General features: G+C 35.0%; 1 protein-coding gene across 1 annotated transcript in view; it reads right to left on the bottom strand.

The window, feature by feature from the left end:
- LOC120771028 (sestrin homolog) overlaps positions 1-20,892 on the bottom strand; it is a 66,407-nt gene extending 45,515 nt beyond the window's left edge. The window contains exons 1-2 of the mRNA XM_040098805.1: positions 20,745-20,892; positions 1,811-3,468 (exon numbers count right to left, since the gene is read on the bottom strand). Of these exons, the coding sequence (XP_039954739.1) occupies positions 1,811-1,852 (42 nt within the window). The 5' untranslated portion in view covers positions 1,853-3,468; positions 20,745-20,892. The remainder of the gene's footprint in view (positions 1-1,810; positions 3,469-20,744) is intronic.
- Positions 20,893-21,145: the final 253 nt, after the last annotated feature.

Below are 21,145 nucleotides of genomic sequence, written 5' to 3' on the forward strand. Positions count from 1 at the left end.
TATCCAACAATATACTTTACTTTTTACTAAAAGCCCTTTATTTTAAGTATATGTGAGAGCGTTATAGGTAATATTGAAAATCCAAGCCAAGCAAGGAAGAACTAAGATGGTGTGTGACCAAACATTTCATACTCTTGCATAAGAACGATGGAATAATATAATGCACCAAATTTAGATAGTTCCCGAGATATAAAGGTATATAACGGGTGATCCAAGTAGACGTACTTTTTTCAATATCCATTTTCCACTGATCACGTTCTGTAAAGAATGTATTTCGCGCGCTTTGTTCAACTTATGGTTAACATAATCGGCCTACTGAGCGTACTATTCTCGACGCCATCACCCATTTAAAGACCCAGCATTCATTATTGGATAATATTCGACTGCATAAACCACGTCCAGTGAAGAAAATATAGCAGCCGTAGCTAAGAGTGTACACGAAGACCGTGGAGAGTCCATTCGACACCGTTCGCAGCAACTCGTACGAACGTATGGAACGACTTGGCGCATTTTACGTCGAGATCTTAAATAGAAAGCGTACAAAATACAGCTTGTCAAAGAACTGAAGCCACTCGACCTTTCTATCATCGCTTCGCTCTACGGGCTCTTGGAAAGTTCCAAGATAATCCGACGTTTTCGACCCAATTTTTTCAGCGATGAGGCCATTTCTAACTCAATGAGTGTATAAACAAGCGAAATTACCGCATATGAGACGAAGAGCAACCTGAAGAGATTCAAGAGCTGCCATTTCATGAAAAAACAATAGTTTGGTGTCGTTTGTGGACCGGTGGAATCATCAGTTCATAAATAATGCCGGTGAGAACGTAACCGTCAATGGGGATCTAATGATAACCGACTATTTGATGCCTGAAATTGAAGCTCCTGATCTCGGCGAAATTTGGCTTCAACAAGACGGCGCCACTTCCCACACATCGCTTCAATCAATGAATTTATTGGGAGAACCTTGGATGAGCAGATAATTTCACTTTTTGGGCAGGTCAATTGGCCACCAAGATCGTATGATAACACACCGATAAACTTTTTTATGTGGGGATATATAAAGTCTAAAGTCTATACGACTCTATACGAGTCGTCGAAAATTGGACTCAATGATGGACCATCTGAGATGGTTAGGCGGCCATTATTTGAAGAGGATAATCTTCAACGAATAAATGCCAAAGAATGTTCTTTCGAATGATAATAAACATACCCCATTAAATTTGAAGTTTCTGTGTTATTCTTTAAAAAGTATAAAACCTCGAAATGTATCACCCTTTATATATGTAGGTGTTACAAAGAATCGTTAGGTGAACAAAAATATTATACACCGCAGCAACATGTTGCGAGAGTAAAAATCAGAAAGTGTACATATATACACTTAAGTATGTATGCATTAAATGATAACCCTAAAGAGTATACGCGCTATAAAAGTGCATATACTGCATATAGGTCAATGAAAATTAGTTTTTTAATGAACAACAGACAATAGGTATGGTATTTAAAACTTTTAAAAGAAAAATTAGAGCTTTGCTGAAGTACTTGTTATCAAGAGTATTCGTGATCTAAGAATTATTGTGAAACCATTGAAATCTCACGTTCAAGAATGGACGTTGAGAAATATCTACAATATTACTCGCAAAATCTTTTATAGCGAAATAATGTGTAAGTAAAATAAGAGCGTTCATTCGAAGCAAACCGACAAACTAACAATTAGCTAATGCTAAGCTTTATCCGTTAATAAAATAACCAATTAATAAAAAATAAATCATAAAAAATATTGACTGTAAGTAGAATACATGGGTTTACTTACATCTTGGCCAATTTGTCCCATATCTGCACAGAACTCAAACATTGAGAAGATGCGAAGGGGCAATCGAAATCGTTCACACGTGCGATTGTATTGCAATCAGCAGTCAATGCACAAATTCAACATACACAGCAACTTGCTACAAATGGCGGCGAATCAGGTTCAGGTGGAGCAACTCTTAAACTGCTGATCTGAACAGCTGCACGCCGCAACGAAGGCCAGATCTAACTTTTCGCCGGTGAGGCAACGGTACTGTGTTGCGCACGCTGCCGTACCGTGTACGTACGGGAGGGTTGGAGAACTGTTATGGTTTGTTTAGTATTTCTGTGTTCACGCGCAATTAGATTTCTCCGTTTGTTCAACTTTAGGTTATTCGGTAACCTTACTTAGTTCAGTTGTCGTTTCTATAAACATGCAATACTGTTGCAGTCTGGGGCCGTAGCTTCGCTATTAGAGTCAAATAGGGTGCGACTTTTATCCTTTTGTATAAATTACTTAGTTATTGTTTTCATTGACGATTTATTGATGAACTTGTATTTTTAACTTCGTTACGAGTTACGAAGTGCTCTGTTCGATCACAAGCTATTCGTATCACGCGTGTCGCACTATTTGTCCACTTTTATGGTAGTTACGAATGCTTATTCGATTGCAATCAACCGTTACAACAGCTTATTTACCTCACACGGTTGGGCTCGCTACGGTCAACTAATAGAAATGCAGTTTCGCTGCAATTCACCTCTCTTGCTAGCTGTTTAATTATACGCTCTTTTTTGCACAATATTTTTGTATTTTATTTATACTAATTTCCACACCTTCGACTTGTTCGAATTCTTTTCTTTGGCACTCTTTCACCGTCTTTCTTTTAATCTTCCCCTCCTCCTCGTCTAAGTTAGTTGAGAATTCGGTTAGAGTCGTCACCATGCGTCGCTGCTTTGCAAAGCGTCAAACTGGTTTGTGCTGGAACACCTTGCTCCGCTGCACTGTTGCACTGTAGCACCGATTTCTCTTTGCTTTGCTCTGCTGCAGCTGTCAACTGCAATTTAGCCACTGCAGATTGCTTTGTTCAACTCTGCACGGAGTGTTTACTCTTTCAACTCAGCTGTTTTGCTGGTGTTTCTGGTTTAGTTGGTGTTGTTGGCACCGCTTACTGTCATACAATGTTGCTATCGCTGCAGTTGTTGCAGTTGTTGCGTTTGTGGAGCTTGTTAAGTTTTTCCGTCTTTTGCCTATTGTAATCCCAACGCGGCGATTGCTATCTGGATTGTGATTGAGACGCTTGAAGGTGAAGATCGCACGTCGTATATTGATGAAGCTCAACTCTTCGATGCGTTGTTGTAATTGCTGCAGTTGTTCTTTGTAGTGTGGTAAAGTCTTAACTGTAATGGTTCTGTTTTTGTTTTTGCTACTCATTTGTATATGCAACAACGTGATGGATGCAAGCGCGGCGTTTGCTGCGACAAATCGTCAAATTGTACAAAAAATATCGAATATATAACAGCAATTATGCTTTGCGCGCGCAACGGTAGTTGCTGCGGAATAAAATATTGCTCACACTATGGAGAGCCAACCATTAAATATATTTGATCAGCTGTTGATTTTTATCGGTTATTCACGCGGAATTTTGAATCGCTTCCTATAAAGTTTCTATTGCCCAGTATATTCTGCAATGAAAGGGGAATTATGTGAAAATGTTATATTTAAGAAACGGTGTGCTTATACTATAACTATGATAAATACTATTTTTGATGGTTAAAAGAGCTTGATTGCGTAAATAAAAATGACTTTTTAAAGCAAAATACATAAGTATGTATGTATTTCAAACTTGAAATTATTTTGCCGATTCTTGGTCTTGGATTCATATGTACCAGGTATACTAATGTACATATAAGCTCGTGCTTGGGCTGAAATTAAAAAAATTCGAAAGTTCCCGAAGTTCGAAAGTCATTATATTAAGTACATACATATGTATGTATATGGGGGCTAAAGGAAGTATTGGTCCGATTCAACCCATTTGTGACATTTAGACATACCATTATAAGAGAAAGATTATCTTTTAATTTTAATTATATACATACATACATACATATATCACATATTGACCGACATTTTCGATCAAAAATCAACTATAGGTACCGGGGTCTAATATTCGGTAGATAGGGGCTTGGACAGATTTAATTGGATTTAAACAACTTTTGGTCTTAAGGTTGCAAAGTTTCCACAGATGCCCCTTACTTCTATGATCCCCTGTACCAATTTACAGCTTTATATCATAATTTGCTGCTTAGTTATGGTACTTTATATGTTTTCGGTTAATGGCGATCGCCCATCTATGAACTCGATTTTTTTTTTGTATTAAGGAACCCACATACCAAGTTTCATGGAGATATCTCAATTTTTACTTAAGTTACAGTCAGCCGGATTTCAACTATTCTCGTCATTATGATCATTTATATACATACATACATAGTATATCTATCTCGCTTAGTTTTACATGATACGTACAACCGTTAGGTGAACAAAACTATAATTCTCTGTAGCAACTGGTTGCAAGAGTATAATAAACGGATTTTTGTGACAATATACTAGCAGACGTAGAGGGAGGGGTAGTGCACAGTTCCCTCTCATGCATATGTACAAACAGCTTAGAGTGATAGCAATTTGTGAAAACTTTTTCTATAGAGTATTTAGATTTCGGCGGTTGAAATAATATCTATCCATATTTTATATTTACACGATTACGTTAAATTTTACCTGTAGTAATGAAGAACTGAAATATTTGTATGCAAAGGAGATGTGAAAAATACTATTAGACCATATATGATATTAGCCTTCCATCTCAAGTTCTAGCAAATGATTAAAACTGAGCTTCCTATCTACAGCAAAGTATATTAGCACACTTAGAATCGAGGAGCGACAGTTCAGTAGACTGCGTGCCATGCATTGGGATGATGCAATCGGTACCGATTGATTGCTATGTCACGCAACTCAGGTGCGCGGAATGCAACGCATGGCATGCCAATAGCTTGTTGTTGCCAAAGTATGCGTCAACAACAGGCACATTTGGCACAAAGACTGCAACAGTTGGTGTTTTGGCGAAAAGCCTCTAGGGTGTCGAATGAGTATAGTGGGGAAATGAACGAGAATGTCATGCATGGCGTGGTGAGATATCGGCAGTTATTCGAAATTTATTTTTTTATTATTTATTTCTCGAATAGATACTCATTTCATTGTATTTCACCATTTTATTTCACTTCAATAGTTTATTTTGTAGACTTTTTCACCAAGCAACATCTGCTTATACTTATGTATTTATTTGTGTGCATTTCTTGCATTGCTGACTATTTTAAATGCACATCTGTTCAAATTCTTTGATTCTTCCTTTTGTTCGTGACTGTTCGACTGTGAAAATTTAATTTAAGCAACACATTTCTACACTTGTAATCTTTGAGATATTCACACTATTTTTACTTGATTTTTTTAAATGTTTGACATTTTGAGTTGGGTAAATGATAGAAGCGAAACACGTGATATTTTTCGGTGATCTCATGACGTATCTAAATTTTACTTGCAACACGTCTACACCGATGCATATTCACTACGTACATATGTACATATGTATGTATACTTATATTTAAAATGCAAAAGTTGTCACTTTTTATGTTGACGCATCGGGTATATTTACACAAAACTGAAAAAATTGAATTTGAAGAAAAAGGGGTGAGACAAATTATTGAAATTGCAAACTGCTTCTTAACAAATGTTAAGTATAAACTAGAGTGGATCTTAACATAACTACTTATGTATGTACTATATGTTATATAGTACAAGCATAAAGTTATGAGATAGAGCTACATTCATACATATGTATGTATGGATGCATGTGTGCCAGTGAGATTCAAACTCTTTGGCAGATAATGGTCATTTTCCCTCTTTATAAATTTAAACGAACTAATCTAATTGTTATTATTTTTTATGCTTTCCATTTGCTTTCAAATAAAATAAAATCCACACCATGAACTGTATGAATATTTTACTCTCCAGTTTTGACTATCAACATACATACATATGTACATAAGTAGTTCTTTATGCATATAATATGTACACGAGTTGCAAAACAACAGTCTACTTTGTATTCATATGAAGCTTAAGAATTTATGCAAACATACATATGTATGTATTGTATATAGAACTATACATATGTGATACAAATATTTGTTATTTCTAATTGCCAGTCTCTCTGTCTACAATGCCTATGTAAATACATGTGTGTATGTATGCACTCTGCACTAAAAGCAAGTAGTTCCAAGCTACTTTACAACTAGTATCAACCGCAAGCGTAACTAGTCCACCGACTGTAATATACATATGTACATATTTCACACTTCTTCAAAACATTAGAGTACAATATCAATATGATATGCTTTAACCTATATTTTGAGTAAAAAGTTTAATTTGAATTTTCATCACATCAGACATTTTTAATTAAAACACGCGAGTCAACTATTTGCTTTTTCCAAATAGCTTTCTAATATTAATATGAATCGAATATCAGTCAGAAGACTAGTTCGACTTTAGTCCAAAATTCTATGTGATAGCTGGAATTTTCTGACTAGTTTGATACTTCACAGCGGTATGTACTATATACAATGTGTGTATTTTGTAGATTCTTGTATTTTCTACTTATTTGTCTCCACGCGAGCAGTGCAAAATGCGCCAACGCACATACATAAATATCTGATGCCAAAGCAGAGAGTCAAAATAAATACGAAAATTTTCCATTCACACTGTTCAACTTGAGAGTGAATAAAAATTACGACCGCATTGACACAACATTCGCTTATCTGTATCTCTTAGTTGGGGGCATACAAACATAAACACCTAATAATAAAAATAATACGAACATACATTCCTTACATATACTATTCATGGGTAAAGTTGACGATAGCTAGTCTATCACTGGTTTATTGGTGTCCAATTGACTTAATTTCGATTAAAGATGCAAAAAGAACACTTAACAATTAAACAGGTTATTTGCCTGTTGCCTGATAACTATCAAAATAAATAGTAAATACTGCCAGCAAATATGCAGCAATTATCAACAGATTATTATAATTAACAATAGTATTTTTTGCATTTTATTGGTCTTCCACAATAACCCACAACGGTAAAGAGATTTACTCATCTCAGACTTTTCAACTATCACCGAGCGAAAAAACAACCTTAACTTTGGCTACACCAAAGCCAGAATACATTTCACAAGTTCATTTCTTATTGCATAACAAGTAAGGAAGAGCGAAGTTCGGGTATTTATACTCCTGCAACTTACAAGAATCAAAGCCAGGGAAATACTTTATGGTTTAAAACGTCAACCAGAAGATCGAAATAATTAATATTTTTTATAATTTTTTTTATTGTGCAATAGTGTCTTCCAACTATTTCTCCGATTTCGCTCAAAGATTTATGTATCTTTTTTATGCAAGTCTAATATGAGTTTTCAACCGTTTCAGTGGTCGTTCGCTTACCCATTACAAATATTGATATTTTAGCGACTTAACCTCAAAAAAGTATATGGAAGTTGCAGTAGTATTGACCAGATTTTTATCTGTTTTTCCCCAATACCACATACTATTAACGTTCGTAAAGTTCGATTATCTTTATATTAGCTGCATATATGGCGGCTAAGGTCTGATTCAACCCATTTTTGACATACAGACCGATATTTTCGAACAAAAGTCAACTATACGTATTGGGGTCCAAATTTCAGTACCTGGGGGCTTGAACAGTTTTTGTTGGATTTGAACAATTTTTAGTCATAAGGTGGCATATAATAAAGCCATTTATTTTATTCCGTTATATTAATTGCTTCTTAATTTCTGTACTGAAAAGTAAAAGAATCAAGTGGAATTTTAAACTGTGCCATATTGGAAGTGGGCGTGGTTATTGTCCGATTTCGCTCATTTTCACTAAATTTTGTTGAAATCGATCATACATATCTAGTGAATGATTGTTACACTATAATTTAATTTTTACTTTAAATTTTACATCTTCATACATACTTATGTATGTATATACTTATCTGAGTGCGAAATCACAAATCTAGTCGCATATATTATGCTTCATATACATATGTATGTACATACATATGTACATATGTATCTCAATATTCAGTTAGTAAGCGGGGTTGGAAAATGTTTACTGCTCACTCACTCTACAACTTTGTATTACATATATTGAATATAATCAATTAACCGCTCGAACACTCGAACATTGGCTGATATACATACATATGTACATATGCAAAACAAAATACTTGTTTACGCCGACTTAAATTAATTAAATGAATTCCAGTAGCTACGTGCACGAGCCACATACATATGTATGTATGTATAGTAATTGATCGTATTAACGTTTTCATCATATTTAATTAATTAGTGTGATCATACAAAACTGAATAAGACAAAATTTAAGCCACAACAAATCAACAACGCTTCATGTCGTTTTCGAAAAACTTGCGTTTTTCTGGTATTAATTCAAGCCTTTTACCACATGCACATAAATGTGCTCATGTATATGAATGTACACTTGTAAAACTATTCGAAGAAAGAACACAACTACATATTTAAATAAGTTAGTGAGAATAAAATACTTGGCGCATCTAGGCCTGAGTTGACTGCTGAGGATAAGCTTGGTATTCTGTTCGATCTTGCGACGGATTGAGCAGTAATGAAGTAAAGGCATTTGACCTAGAAGATAATTTTTCTTCTGTACAAATGCAAAACTCTTAATTCGCGCTCGTTTTGTTAAAACCTATTTACCCACCACTAGGTTGTTAATTATTTCTGCAATTTGACGCATTTATTTTCAATGTTATTATTGTTGGTTTTTACATTCCTGATAACACGAAACTTTGATTTGCTAATTTCCTCATCATAAAAAGAGAATTTGAACAACAAATGTCTGGCATCCATTTGGCACTTATTTCAACTTTTTCAAGTTGATGATGGTTCCTTTATAGTTTCTTTGCTTATTCTGTTATCAGTTCGCAAATTTTCGATTCATATGAGCACGTACATATCTAATTAATCAACACTTTACTACACAGGAGAATATTCACACCTGATTGCAAATTATTGGCACCCAACAAATTCGCAGGGCCAGCACAACAATTCCACAACAAATTCATGAATATTCAATAATTCAATATTTCAATGAAGATATTGCAATTGAATCTCAACCGTTGCGCTGCAGCACAAGACCTTCTAAAACAGACGGTGCTGGAAGAAAACATACTTAGATGTCGCCCTATTAAGCGAGCAATATTTTCAACGTTCGGAAAGCACTTGGAGTAAAGATATATGTAAGTGGCAAAGCGGCAATATGGGCCTGCAAAGGTCAAGCCTTCACATCACGTTCCAAGGAATCCCATAACGGCTTTACATGGGCGAATATAGAAGGAATATATTTTGTAAGCTGCTATGCTCGTCCTTGCGCAACAATTAGCGAATTTGAAGATTTTCTCCTGGAGTTATCTCTAGAAATCAGAAGCAAATCGCCAATAATAATAGCGGGAGATTTTAACGCATGGTCTACTGCAGAATTACTAATCATCGTGGTCGCTCATTCTAGAATTTTTGAGCCAAACAAACCTTACGATTTTAAACAGTGGCACACAAAATACCTTTTAAAAGGGAAATAAAGGTTCAATAATAGACTTAATGTTTGCTAACGACGTGCTTAGCAGGCATACTAAGTGGAAGGGGTCAAATATGTACACAAATAGTGACCATATGGCTATAATTGCTGAAGTTTCGTTCTCCCAAGAAACGGAACACTGTCCGAGAAATACCTCTCGAAAACGAATTTGGCGACAAAAGGAATTTGATACTGACGTTTTTGAGAGCGTCTGGAGTTCGGCAAAGGCATGAACGACGAAAACGCAGCCCACTTAGTATCCGCTGTGCGGAAGGAACTAGTTGCAGCATGTGATGCAACTATGCGCAGGACGAGATACTATAACAATCGAAAGCCGGTATATTGGTGGATCGACGAAATTGCCAAGCTGAGGAAGCTTTATCACTCAGCTAGACGCCGCCTACAGCGTAACCAGGGAGGTGACAACGAAATCAGTCTCAGAGGAGCATTTAAAAGCCAAAAAACGCTCCTGAAATCAGCCATTATCCGTAGTAAGAGATCCTGTTTCGAAAAGTTCTGTGAAGAGGCGAACATAAACCCCTGCGGAACGGCATACAAAATCTTTATGTCGAAATTTAAAAATAAGTCGCAGCAGCCCAGGATCGCATTATTTATGAAAAATGTTGTCGAAGCGTTATTCCCGACACATGCCTCCATTTCCTGTATTAAAGGAAAGGAAAGGGAGGATGAACTATTGGCTATTGCGAAACAAATCAAAAACTGCAAAGCGCCAGGAATAGATGGTATACCAAATAGAGCCCTTAAAGAAGCCATAACTGTAATGCCCAGATTTGTTAACATGTACAATGCGTGTATATTAGAAGAGGTATTCCCCGATCCGTGGAAGATACAGCGTCTGGTTCTACTGCCAAAGCCAAATAGGCCACCAGAAGAACCTTCATCTTATCGACCTCTTTGCATGCTAGACACAATTGGGAAAGTGTACGAAAGCATTGTAAGAAACCGCTTGGAGTTAGCAATCCAAAGAGCCGGCGGATTATCAGAGAGACAATACGGCTTTATTAAAAAGAGGTCCACTATTGGCGCACTAAGAGAAGTAGTTGATACTGCAAAATGTGCAATAAGTGGAAAAAGATGAAAAGGTGGTAGGAAAAAATACTGCGCGTTAATAACCCTGGATGTGAAGAATGCGTTCAACTCCGCAAAGTGGGCAAATATAATAAAAGCTCTACACGATATACACGCTCCTCATTATCTGATAAATATTATAATGAGTTATTTTCAAAATAGGAGATTGCTATACGAGACGGACGAGGGCACTCAGAGCTACACTATCTCCAGTGGAGTACCGCAAGGCTCGGTTTTAGGCCCGCTGCTATGGAACTTGATGTACGACGGGGTGTTAAAAATACCGCAACCAAAAAATGTGAAAACAATCGCTTATGCGGATGACCTCATAGTGGTAGCTGTAGCTAAACATCTGGATGACCTCCGGATCAAATGCAATGACAGCATAAATGGTCTGCGCCGATGGTTTGCTACCATGAGTCTTGAGCTGGGTGAGCAGAAAACAGAAGTCCTGCTCATAAGCTCAAGGAAAGTTCAGGAGAAAATATCGCTGACCATAGGAGAATGTGAGATTACTTCACAGCCGCAGTTGAAGTATCTTGGGGTAATAGTGGACTCAAGATTAAAGTTCAAGGACCACTTAGAAAAAGCGACAAGTAAAGCAAATAAAATATATAATGCGTTATCTAGAATGATGGCAAATAAAGGCTGTGTGCGTTCCAGCCGACGAAGTTTAATAGCTAAGGCAATAAGCTCAGTGATCCTGTACGCGGCTCCAATATGGATACAGGCGCTAGAAACAAAATCATATGCTAGACCAATTAATACAGTGCATAGGCTTTCAGCAATACGTGTGATAAGTGCTTTCCGAACCATTTCAAATGACGCTGCTGAGGTATTAGTCAGTATGCCGCCGATTGACATCCAGGGAGACGAATTCGCGCGAATATATAACTTATCAGAGACGTCTACCACAGCAAAAAGAGAAGAGAGAATAAAAAGCATTGCAATGTGGCAGCAACGGTGGCAAACTTCATGCAAAGGACGATGGACCTACCGACTGATTTCGGACATACATTTGTGGATAGGTAGACAACATGGAGACCTGGATTTCCACCTTACCCAAATACTCAGTGGGCATGGTTGCTTCAGAAGCTACCTATTTAAATATCGTCATGACTTTAGTCAATACTGTCCGACGTGTACAGAGTGTACACTCAGAACACGTGTTCTTTTATTGCCCTCGGTTTTCTAGTATAAGGGAAAATTTGACAGCACTTATGTGCGAGTCCTCTGTAAAGTGGAATGCTGTCAGCGAAGCGGCAAATCTAATTATGCCAAAATTGAGACATTTAGAACAGATTAGGCGTCAGTCAGTCTCCTACCGGCAGACTGAAAATGGATGAAATCGGAAGGTAACCTCGACCACTCCCCATATAACGGTACTGTTAAAAACTACAAAAAGTGCGTTAAATCAGTAATTAAATACGCCAGAGATATTAAATTTTATCCCCGAAACGGTAAAAGAAGCCTTTAATGGAACCGGGATCGAAATTGGACGATCGGCGTGGCACCGCCCACTATATACATATGTATGTACATATTTCAAGACCCGCCACACCGATTTCAACAAAATTTGGTATGTAAGATTCTTCTGCAATTTTCATGTTACAGTATTAAAATGGGCTCAATCGGACTACAGCCACGCCTACTTCACATATAATACAATTTTAAATTCTATTTGATCCTTTCACCTTCCAGAGTACAAATCAAGAATAAATTAATATAGCAGAAAAAATCTTTACACGAATAGCGCATTCGAGGTGAACCAGCTTATGACTAAAATTTGCGTAAATCGCCCCAAAACTGTTCAAGCCTGAGTACTGAATATATGAACTCAGTGCTTTTAGTTGACTTTTTAACGAAAATTTCGGTGTACATATGTGTTAGATATACATATGTATGTATACTTGAAATGTAGAGAGAATCCTTTTCTTCATAGTAGTATGTCTGTGTGCTACAAATGGATTGAATCGGGCCGTTACTTCCTTAGCCCCCATATATGTACCTAATATAAAGATTTTTGAACTTTCGGGTGACTTTATACCACATTGTACATACGTATGTACATATGTATATCGGCCAATATGTTAGTTATCTTAATAGAATTGAGAGTGCGTGTTTTTCTTATAGCGGTGCATATTTGTTCATAGAATGAATAAAATCGGGTAAAAACTGTTCCTAGACATACATAGCTAACAAGTCTTATGTGCATGAAGGTACTTCCCGGTCTTTGATCATTGCAAGTTGCAAGAGTATAAAATGTTCGCTGAGACGATTTAGCCAAATTCGTCTGTCTGTTCGTTTGTATATACGCGAACTAATTCCTCATTTTTTAGAAATTATTTTGAAATTTAGCACACGTCCTTTGCACACCAAGAAGCTGCTCATTTGTCGGGAGCCGGTCCAACTCAAGACCTTATATGAAAAACCTTTTGTTTGACAAGGTAGCTTCACGAAACTGGACATATGTATGTATGTACATACATAGGTTATTATCCAAGGCATGGCTACAATCTCCAAATCGTGCAGATCGGACAACAGCCTTAAAAACTAATAAATCAAAATCAAGATTTTTGCTATAAAAATGCACCTAAAGTTAATGTTTTTTCTCGTCCTTAAACGCTACCATCAATTATTATCATAAATATTATAAGTATGTATGTATATTGACTTGTTTTTCCTTTTGAATTCAGTTCTTTCAATTCATTTAACTAATTGTAATTATTATTATTATTTTTTCCTTTTTACGCTGTTGAACTGCACAAACTAAGACACATTATATAACACGCTCACTGTATTTTTGAAGTACATATCTACATCCGGTAAAGTTTTTTTTAATAATTGGATACTAATTGTCTACAATTGTGTAAAAGTGTTGTAATTCCTTAATATACAAATTTAATGCCTTTTTCGTATTGGGCTTACAATTTATCATATCTTTAAATATGTATAGTAGCAGTGCAGCTACTCCACTGGTACCACTACAGGGTCATAGATGTCGCTACTAATTTAATCGAGGAACAAATTTGTATCATTACTCACTATAAACGTGAAGTAAGTCCCTAGTGCTCAAAACTTAATAACAAGGAGTTATTTCACTGTTACAATGTAGTTAAGAACCTAGAAGATAACAAGCATGTTGCGAGAATATAAAAATTTCAAAATAAAAATTATTCTCGGACGCCAACACCGTTGCAAGTCCTGTATTCTGGAAGATTTCGGCCAATAATAAACACTCCCTAAATAGCTGAAGATACTTGACCAAACATCTAGCAATTAATGAAATGATTAATAAGGTATGGATTACATAAAATTTCCTTTTTAATAATATATAATATGTTAAGCTAAATTGGTATTTCAATAGCATTAACTTTCATCCAAAGTTATAGCTGAGTTCATCCGGTTGGTCGTGTGAGTCACTGTACATAGTACGAAAAGGGTTAAGTTCGTGAATATAGCTCAGTTAAAAATCGGCCCGATTGCTCGAAAAAAAAATTAAATTATAAAAATCGTTTTTACCAGATAAGAAAGCATAGCATATTTCTGATTGAGTTCCGTTATAAATATAACCAAATTCATAAAAACATGTACATACATATGTATATGTACATATAACTGAGTATAATTTAAAGTACTTATGTATATGTACATGAGATTGCTAGCTCACGTGGAAATATCCCCTCACTTTGTATACCAAAATCAGCGTTAGCAACTGGGAGAAATGATAGCAGCCGCTTTAAAGCACTTAGCAACAAGTGCATGGATACGAGTATATTTTGCAATAAACAGATCCAAATGAACAAACGCGCTTGACAACAGCAAGAGTTGCTGTTTTTGATGCGTTATGCATTCGCGGAAATTGGCTGCTGGCAATGCAAACACAACAGGCATACATACATATATGGCTTTATGTACGCAGTGAAGATTTCTGGGATCTCATTCAATATGCATGTCGGGCAGCAATTTACATATGTATGTTCATAGTATGTATGCATATGTCTGTATATGAATATCACGCAAATGTGTGCAATTGCTGAATTACAATTACCAAAAACATGCATAACAAGTAAGGAATTGCTAAGTTCGGGCGCAACTGAACATTTTATACTCTTGCAACTTGACACTGACAGACATATTCGGCCTAAGGTAAAAAATCGAAATCATTATTTGTAGTATCTGGAAGAAGGGATAGTATCGACCCGATTTTTTCTATAAACCATTATGATGCCACATACTAAAAAAATTTCTCCGGGTTTCATAAAATATTTCACATACAATCACCAATCATATGGAGTAAAGTCAGTCGCACGTTAAAAACTCCTGATATTAGTAATATGTGTATGGGAGCTAGGTTAAGTTTTCGTCGAATTTTACTTATTTTAGACACAGAGATACTTGTTATGGGTGAAATACGCTATCTCATTTTCAATGGGATAACTCTTATATTGGCCGATATACATACATATGTACATATGTAGTATAAAGTAAAATCTGATAGTTGTCGGAATCAGAATTGAAACCGATCAAAAAAAGCAGTAGGTATCAAGAATTCAGATATTATTGGTTGGATATTCGAAACAGAATTTGTATCGGTTTTGGGTGTAACAGATACCAATTTTATCAGTTTTGCTGTCAGAAACAAAGCAAGAAGATAGTCGCACACAGATTCGAAATGTAAGTTAAGAAATCAAGTTATTTTATTGTTACGAATTAATTTATCTTTATTTCTATAGGAGAAAACATAAGAATAAAACAAGAAATGTTCTTATTATTTAGGTTTGGATGCGGATATTTAAGGGGGGAGCCTGCTTTAGAGGCTTAAAAAATCGATTTTTTAGGTTTGTTTTGGGAGGGAAAGAAATAATTGCTTAAAGCGAAATTTCTAGGATTTGTAGTTATATATTTAAACATCGTCCGAAAATTTTCTGGATACGATTCATATTTGTTAATAACTTATGTTTAAGTTAAACTAGGAAATTAAAAAAAAAAGTGTATAATTCTAAAAATGTTTTAAAATTCAAAAGAAAGTGGTTTTCGACCAAAAAAATTTTGCTTTATGTTGTCTAAACATACATATGTTCAAACTTACCTTTTCTTAGTTTTTTTTTTTAGTTTCAATAGAAGATAAATTAATGCCAAAGATAATAAACTTTGCCCCAAATTCATATGACGTTTAGTTTTTTTCTATCCTGCCCGCCAAATAACAAAAATCGTAAAAATGAAAAACCGATAAATCGCGCGTCAAAGTTTTCGCTTTCTGCTCAAGCGCTCATATGTATGTACTATATATCTGCTATATATTTCGAATTCCCATCTATAACTTTGGGGACATATTCTTAGATAATTTTTAAAGATATTCAAGCAAAAAAAATTAATATTTGGAAGCTTCTAAAACAGGCCTTAAAGAAGATTTACAAAACGTAATAAACGTAATTTAACACCCAAATGCGTCTTTATTCATTCGATAAATGTTATCTCTTAAAATCTTTCTTTAATTCGGAACTCATTAAAAACTTTAATAGGATTGCTTCCAAATGTATTCATTTGCAAGTTATGTCACATTAGTAAACAGCTGATTCGAATATTGGTTTTGCGTACGTTCGAAAAGACGAAAATCCAATCAGATTCTGTTACACCATTGAAAATCAGAATTGGTTTGCAATTCTGACAGCTAAGCAATTATATTAGATATATGGGGACTCGGGGAAGTATTGACCCGATTCAACTCTTTTTTAATAGTCAGAGTTATTATTGTCAGGAAAGGATTATCTCTGAATTTTAATTGTATATCCCATACATTGTTATTTTCGGTTGGGTTCAACACATTCGGTAACTAGGTACATATCGTCACCTGAAATGCAAAATAACGTAACAACATTTTCGGAAATTTACAGTGGCATGAATGAAACATGTAATAAAATGGAACATGAGTGAAACAAAATTTTAATATTGGTTAAAACTGGTTTATATCTGACCGCAGAACCTGAAAATGTTGAACATACATACATATGAAAATTATCTATGTAATTTGAAGTAGTGAAGCGTAATCAATAAGACACTCAATTTCGAATTTTTTGATGATACGTTATTTTGCATTTCAGGTGACGATATTTAGTTAATGATATTACACTTTTGGTGAGCGGGGTTATCTTTCAATTTTCACACCCTTTTCCCTGATGCCCATCTCAATTTTTACAAACAGTCACCTGGATTTCAACTCATCTCGTCATACTGATCATTTATATATATGTACATACATATGTACATATGTATATTACCCTATTTCTATCTCGATTAGTTTTAGATGATACGTAAAACCGTTAGGTGAACAAAACTATTATACTCTGTAGCAACATGTTGCAAACAAAAACATGTAGGTATATACCCCCCATATGTATGTACATTATGTATGTTAAAAAAATATAGATCTTTCGGACAATGTTGTTAAAATGTGCTCTCGAGGAGGTTTTCATATGGGTTGATGTTATTAATTAAAACAAAGTTTTTAAGACGTTTTAGATTTAATATTTTATTATCCTAATTAGAGAAGGTAGTTATGCACTTTCTGCATGTGTCGTGGCCAGCCGACTAGCGTGTGATGTCAGTACGTTTTGACCTATCAGTAGGCCAGCAACCGCCTTGCAGTCTTGTCGAGACCGTATTAGTAAAAACATGCGAGTTTTTCTTCGGGCCTTGTTTAATATTTGCGGCATTTAACCCGATCCTGAGGTCCTAATATTAACTGAACTACATAATTGTATTTTACATACAAATAATTACTTTTGGAAAGCTCGCTGAGCATTATGGATTACCCTTTCATATCCCTGTACGAAGGTCAAACCAATAAAGCAATGGATATAGCCTGGTTGGAACAACCGTCCAAAAACTTCCTGACATCACGCAGAGAACACCAAACATATGTATGTATGCGAGAAATGTTTGTTAAACAATAACAAGAAAAATACCTAGATACAAACACACATATGTACATATGTATATACATATTTAAATATGTATGTACATACTACATATGTACTTATATATGAAATAAAAATACGCCGAATATAGAGATAATTTCAAGTGCACTCCACAACTTCTTCTATGAATACACATATATGCATATACATATGTACATTGTATGTTTGAGCATCTGGTATAGTTTGTTCGATTCGCTGTCAAGTAATGGAAGGCATACACGCACCAATTATTGTACCAATTTCATCGAATTGTACAACTGATTGTTACGTACATATGTATATGGGGCAGTTGTATGAGTTGTACCAACTGATTGGATGAAAATCAAAACTTTTGATATTTTGTCAAGTTGGTTGTGTTATTTGGATCGCGAGCCCAACTCAATCAACCAACTAATTGTTGTGTGTATGCCTTCCATAACGCTGGCTGAATCGAAGACAGCTAATATATCTATTTACTTGTATCTTTAATATATATTGGTAAGTATGTGTTCAAATACATACGCATACTTAGATACATACACATATGTGCATTTTACTGTAACACACATTGACCTACCTCTTGGATGTTTACATAATACATCAGCTGATACTGTTGCTTTTCATAAACAAACAAGAAAGTAAAAGAAATGAAGAATAATAAACTCAGGTTTGTATGCATGTATGGTTGTATTTAATATTTGTAGTTGAAATTTATCGTTGATATGAAAAAGAGGAAAGAATAAAGTCATAAAAAAATGCAGTCCACCGAGTTTCATTGATTCTCAAGTGCTGAACACATTGAGCGCGACACGACATGGCAGCACGGCAGTGAACTGAAAATGTCGTCGTGAATCCCACTACATGAACATTTGTAAGAAGGCAGCGGCATGTACACAAATCAATTCAGTTGTCCATTTTGTATGTACACATTTTCGTTGTGGGCATACTAACATCTTTCACTTCAATGAAATTTTAATATTTTGGTCAAAGTGAAATTTTTTATGCAAAAAGAAGTAAATAAGTAAATTTATTTGTTTTAAATTATCAATTGTTATTACAAATGATATAATAGAGCTATTTTATGTTTTTATTTGTAAAATCACGTCAGGTTTGTTAGAGCTTTGAATAATTTTACATATTAGTGGCAACACCAATCTACCTCATCTCTCTACTGTCAACTCTACTGTCGTCCAGTGTCGTTGGCAAATATAAAAATATATTGAAGTTAGGCACGATTCCGATTACTTTGGCGGCGGGGTAAAAAAAACGAATTTCCATATAAATGGGGTATGTGCGGATAGGGTAGCTTCTCCAGAGGAGGAATATCCAAAAATAATGTAAAAATAACTAATATTTTTTGAAATATTCCCGTTTAAAAATTCAAAAATTTGCACTAAGAAAACATGTTATTTCTCTATGTTTCTCTAAATTTTTTCACATTTTCCTCTTGTTATATGTAAATATACACTTTAAAGATTGAAATAAGTTCACATTTCACTTTTATTTTGTAATATTTTACCTATATTTATTAATTTAAAAATCACTTAGAACACTCATCGTTGCAAAGGCTAGATTGTTTACAATTATGAGGAAAACGAGCGTTGCCACATCTCAAACACCAAATTTGTAGGATTCTTAACGATTTTTCTTTGTTTATATACATATGTATATATTTATATATACTATACATATGTATGTATATGTATAATATGCGATTTATGTTTAATAAAAATAAAGAAGTAAAAATCTATAATAATATTGTAAAATTTATATCATATCGGGGTGACTGAAGTACTTTCGCGTAGTACTGCTTTTTGCGTTGGCGGCCTTCGGCCGCGCTTTAAAAAAATAACCCTGGTCGAGCGAATACCCGGGTTAACTGAAGTACTTTTGCATAGTACTCCTTTCTGCGTTGGCGGCCTTCGGCCGCGCTTTAAAAAAATAACCCTGGTCGAGCAAATACCCGGGGTGACTGAAATACTTTCGCGTAGTACTCCTATTGCGTTGGCGGCCTTCGGCCGCGCTTTAAAAAAATAACCCTGGTCGAGCGAATATCCGGGGTGACTGAAGTAGTTTCGCGTAGTACTCCTTTCTGCGTTGGCGGCCTTCGGCCGCGCTTTAAAAAAATAACCCTGGTCGGGCGAATACCCGGGGTCACTGAAGTACTTTCGCATAGTAATCCTTTCTGCGTTAAAATAAAAAAAATATATTGAGTTTCGTTATGAAGTGGTTATATTTTTTGGTTATCTTGCACTAATATTCAAACAAAGTTTGAGTTTTCATTATAAAATGGTTAAATATTATTATATAATATTATTATAAATATATTAGTATATAATATTACATATTTGTTTATTAAATTAAATAAAGAACATATCCATATGAATGGATAGAGGAATTTTTGGGAAAAAAGGCATTTCAGCGAATTTCCTTATTATCACATGGCAGCGCTCCATTTCGTCGTAATTTTAGCACACAAATGATGTTCACTACGAGTGTAAAATGTAATTTTTAAAATAAAGATTTCTTCGGTAAAAAACTGTTAAAAGTGTAAAATGTGGATTTATTAAAAAGTTTATAGTTTAAATTAATTAATTTGAAGTGAAAAATGTGAGTAAAGTGTGTTTAATGCGGGAAAATAGCTTGTTGAAATGCTCGAATTTTGGGAATTTTTGAACTTAAAGGTCGAATATCTCGTAAACTAAGCGTTTGCGGTATCTATAACCCTATATATTTTTTAATCAGGAGGACTTCCTCTTTCCAACGGTACCTTCAAATCGCGGCGCCAAAGAAATCGGAATTGTGCCTGAAGTTAGCGAGAGCGACAACTGTCGACCTGCACTCATGTAATCGTGCAGCTGTCAAAATAACTATGTCCATAAGAACGTGTGTATTTTAATATTTGACAGATGTCGCTTGCAGTCTGTCGCGCTCAATGTGTTCAGCACTTCAATGAGTAGTCAATAGTGTTGTCAATTTTTCAATGATTGCTTCTCTCCAACCTTCTCCATCATAGGTACCATAATCGGTCACAAATTTTTCATTTTTAAGCATAAAGCCCACATTGAAAACTTCATTATACTTTTTATTTTTTAAGAATAACACAAATTTACATTCTCTCTACCATATACATACATATGTACCTGAGTATATACTTATGAACAAATTCTAAAGAATTTGTAATCAATATTACTTACCGAAATTACTCATTCACAGTACTTTGCAATTAGAGATTTTATCAACTGTGTACCACTGTGCGTGACGAAGAGGAATTAAAACACTGCACCAAACTATTGGTATATGTTTCGGCTTTATATGTATATATATGAATGTTTGTATGTTCATACATATGTATCTACATATGTATATATATATTTGTAAAAATAGTGATCTTTATGACACTTCAATGTTTTTTTTTTTGCTTTTTTTTTGTTATTTTATTTTTTCGTTCGGCGAATGCACGTTTTTCGGTTTTTAGCGTTCTTTTTGTTGTTATGTGTTGATAAGCTAAATATAATGTATACGTAGCGGCCGATTTTTATTATTAATTTAAGTTCTCACATTTTCTTATTTCACATGTGTTTTTTCACTTACTGTA

Source organism: Bactrocera tryoni, chromosome 3 (genome assembly GCF_016617805.1).
Source record: "Bactrocera tryoni isolate S06 chromosome 3, CSIRO_BtryS06_freeze2, whole genome shotgun sequence".
Taxonomy (NCBI): domain Eukaryota; kingdom Metazoa; phylum Arthropoda; class Insecta; order Diptera; family Tephritidae; genus Bactrocera; species Bactrocera tryoni.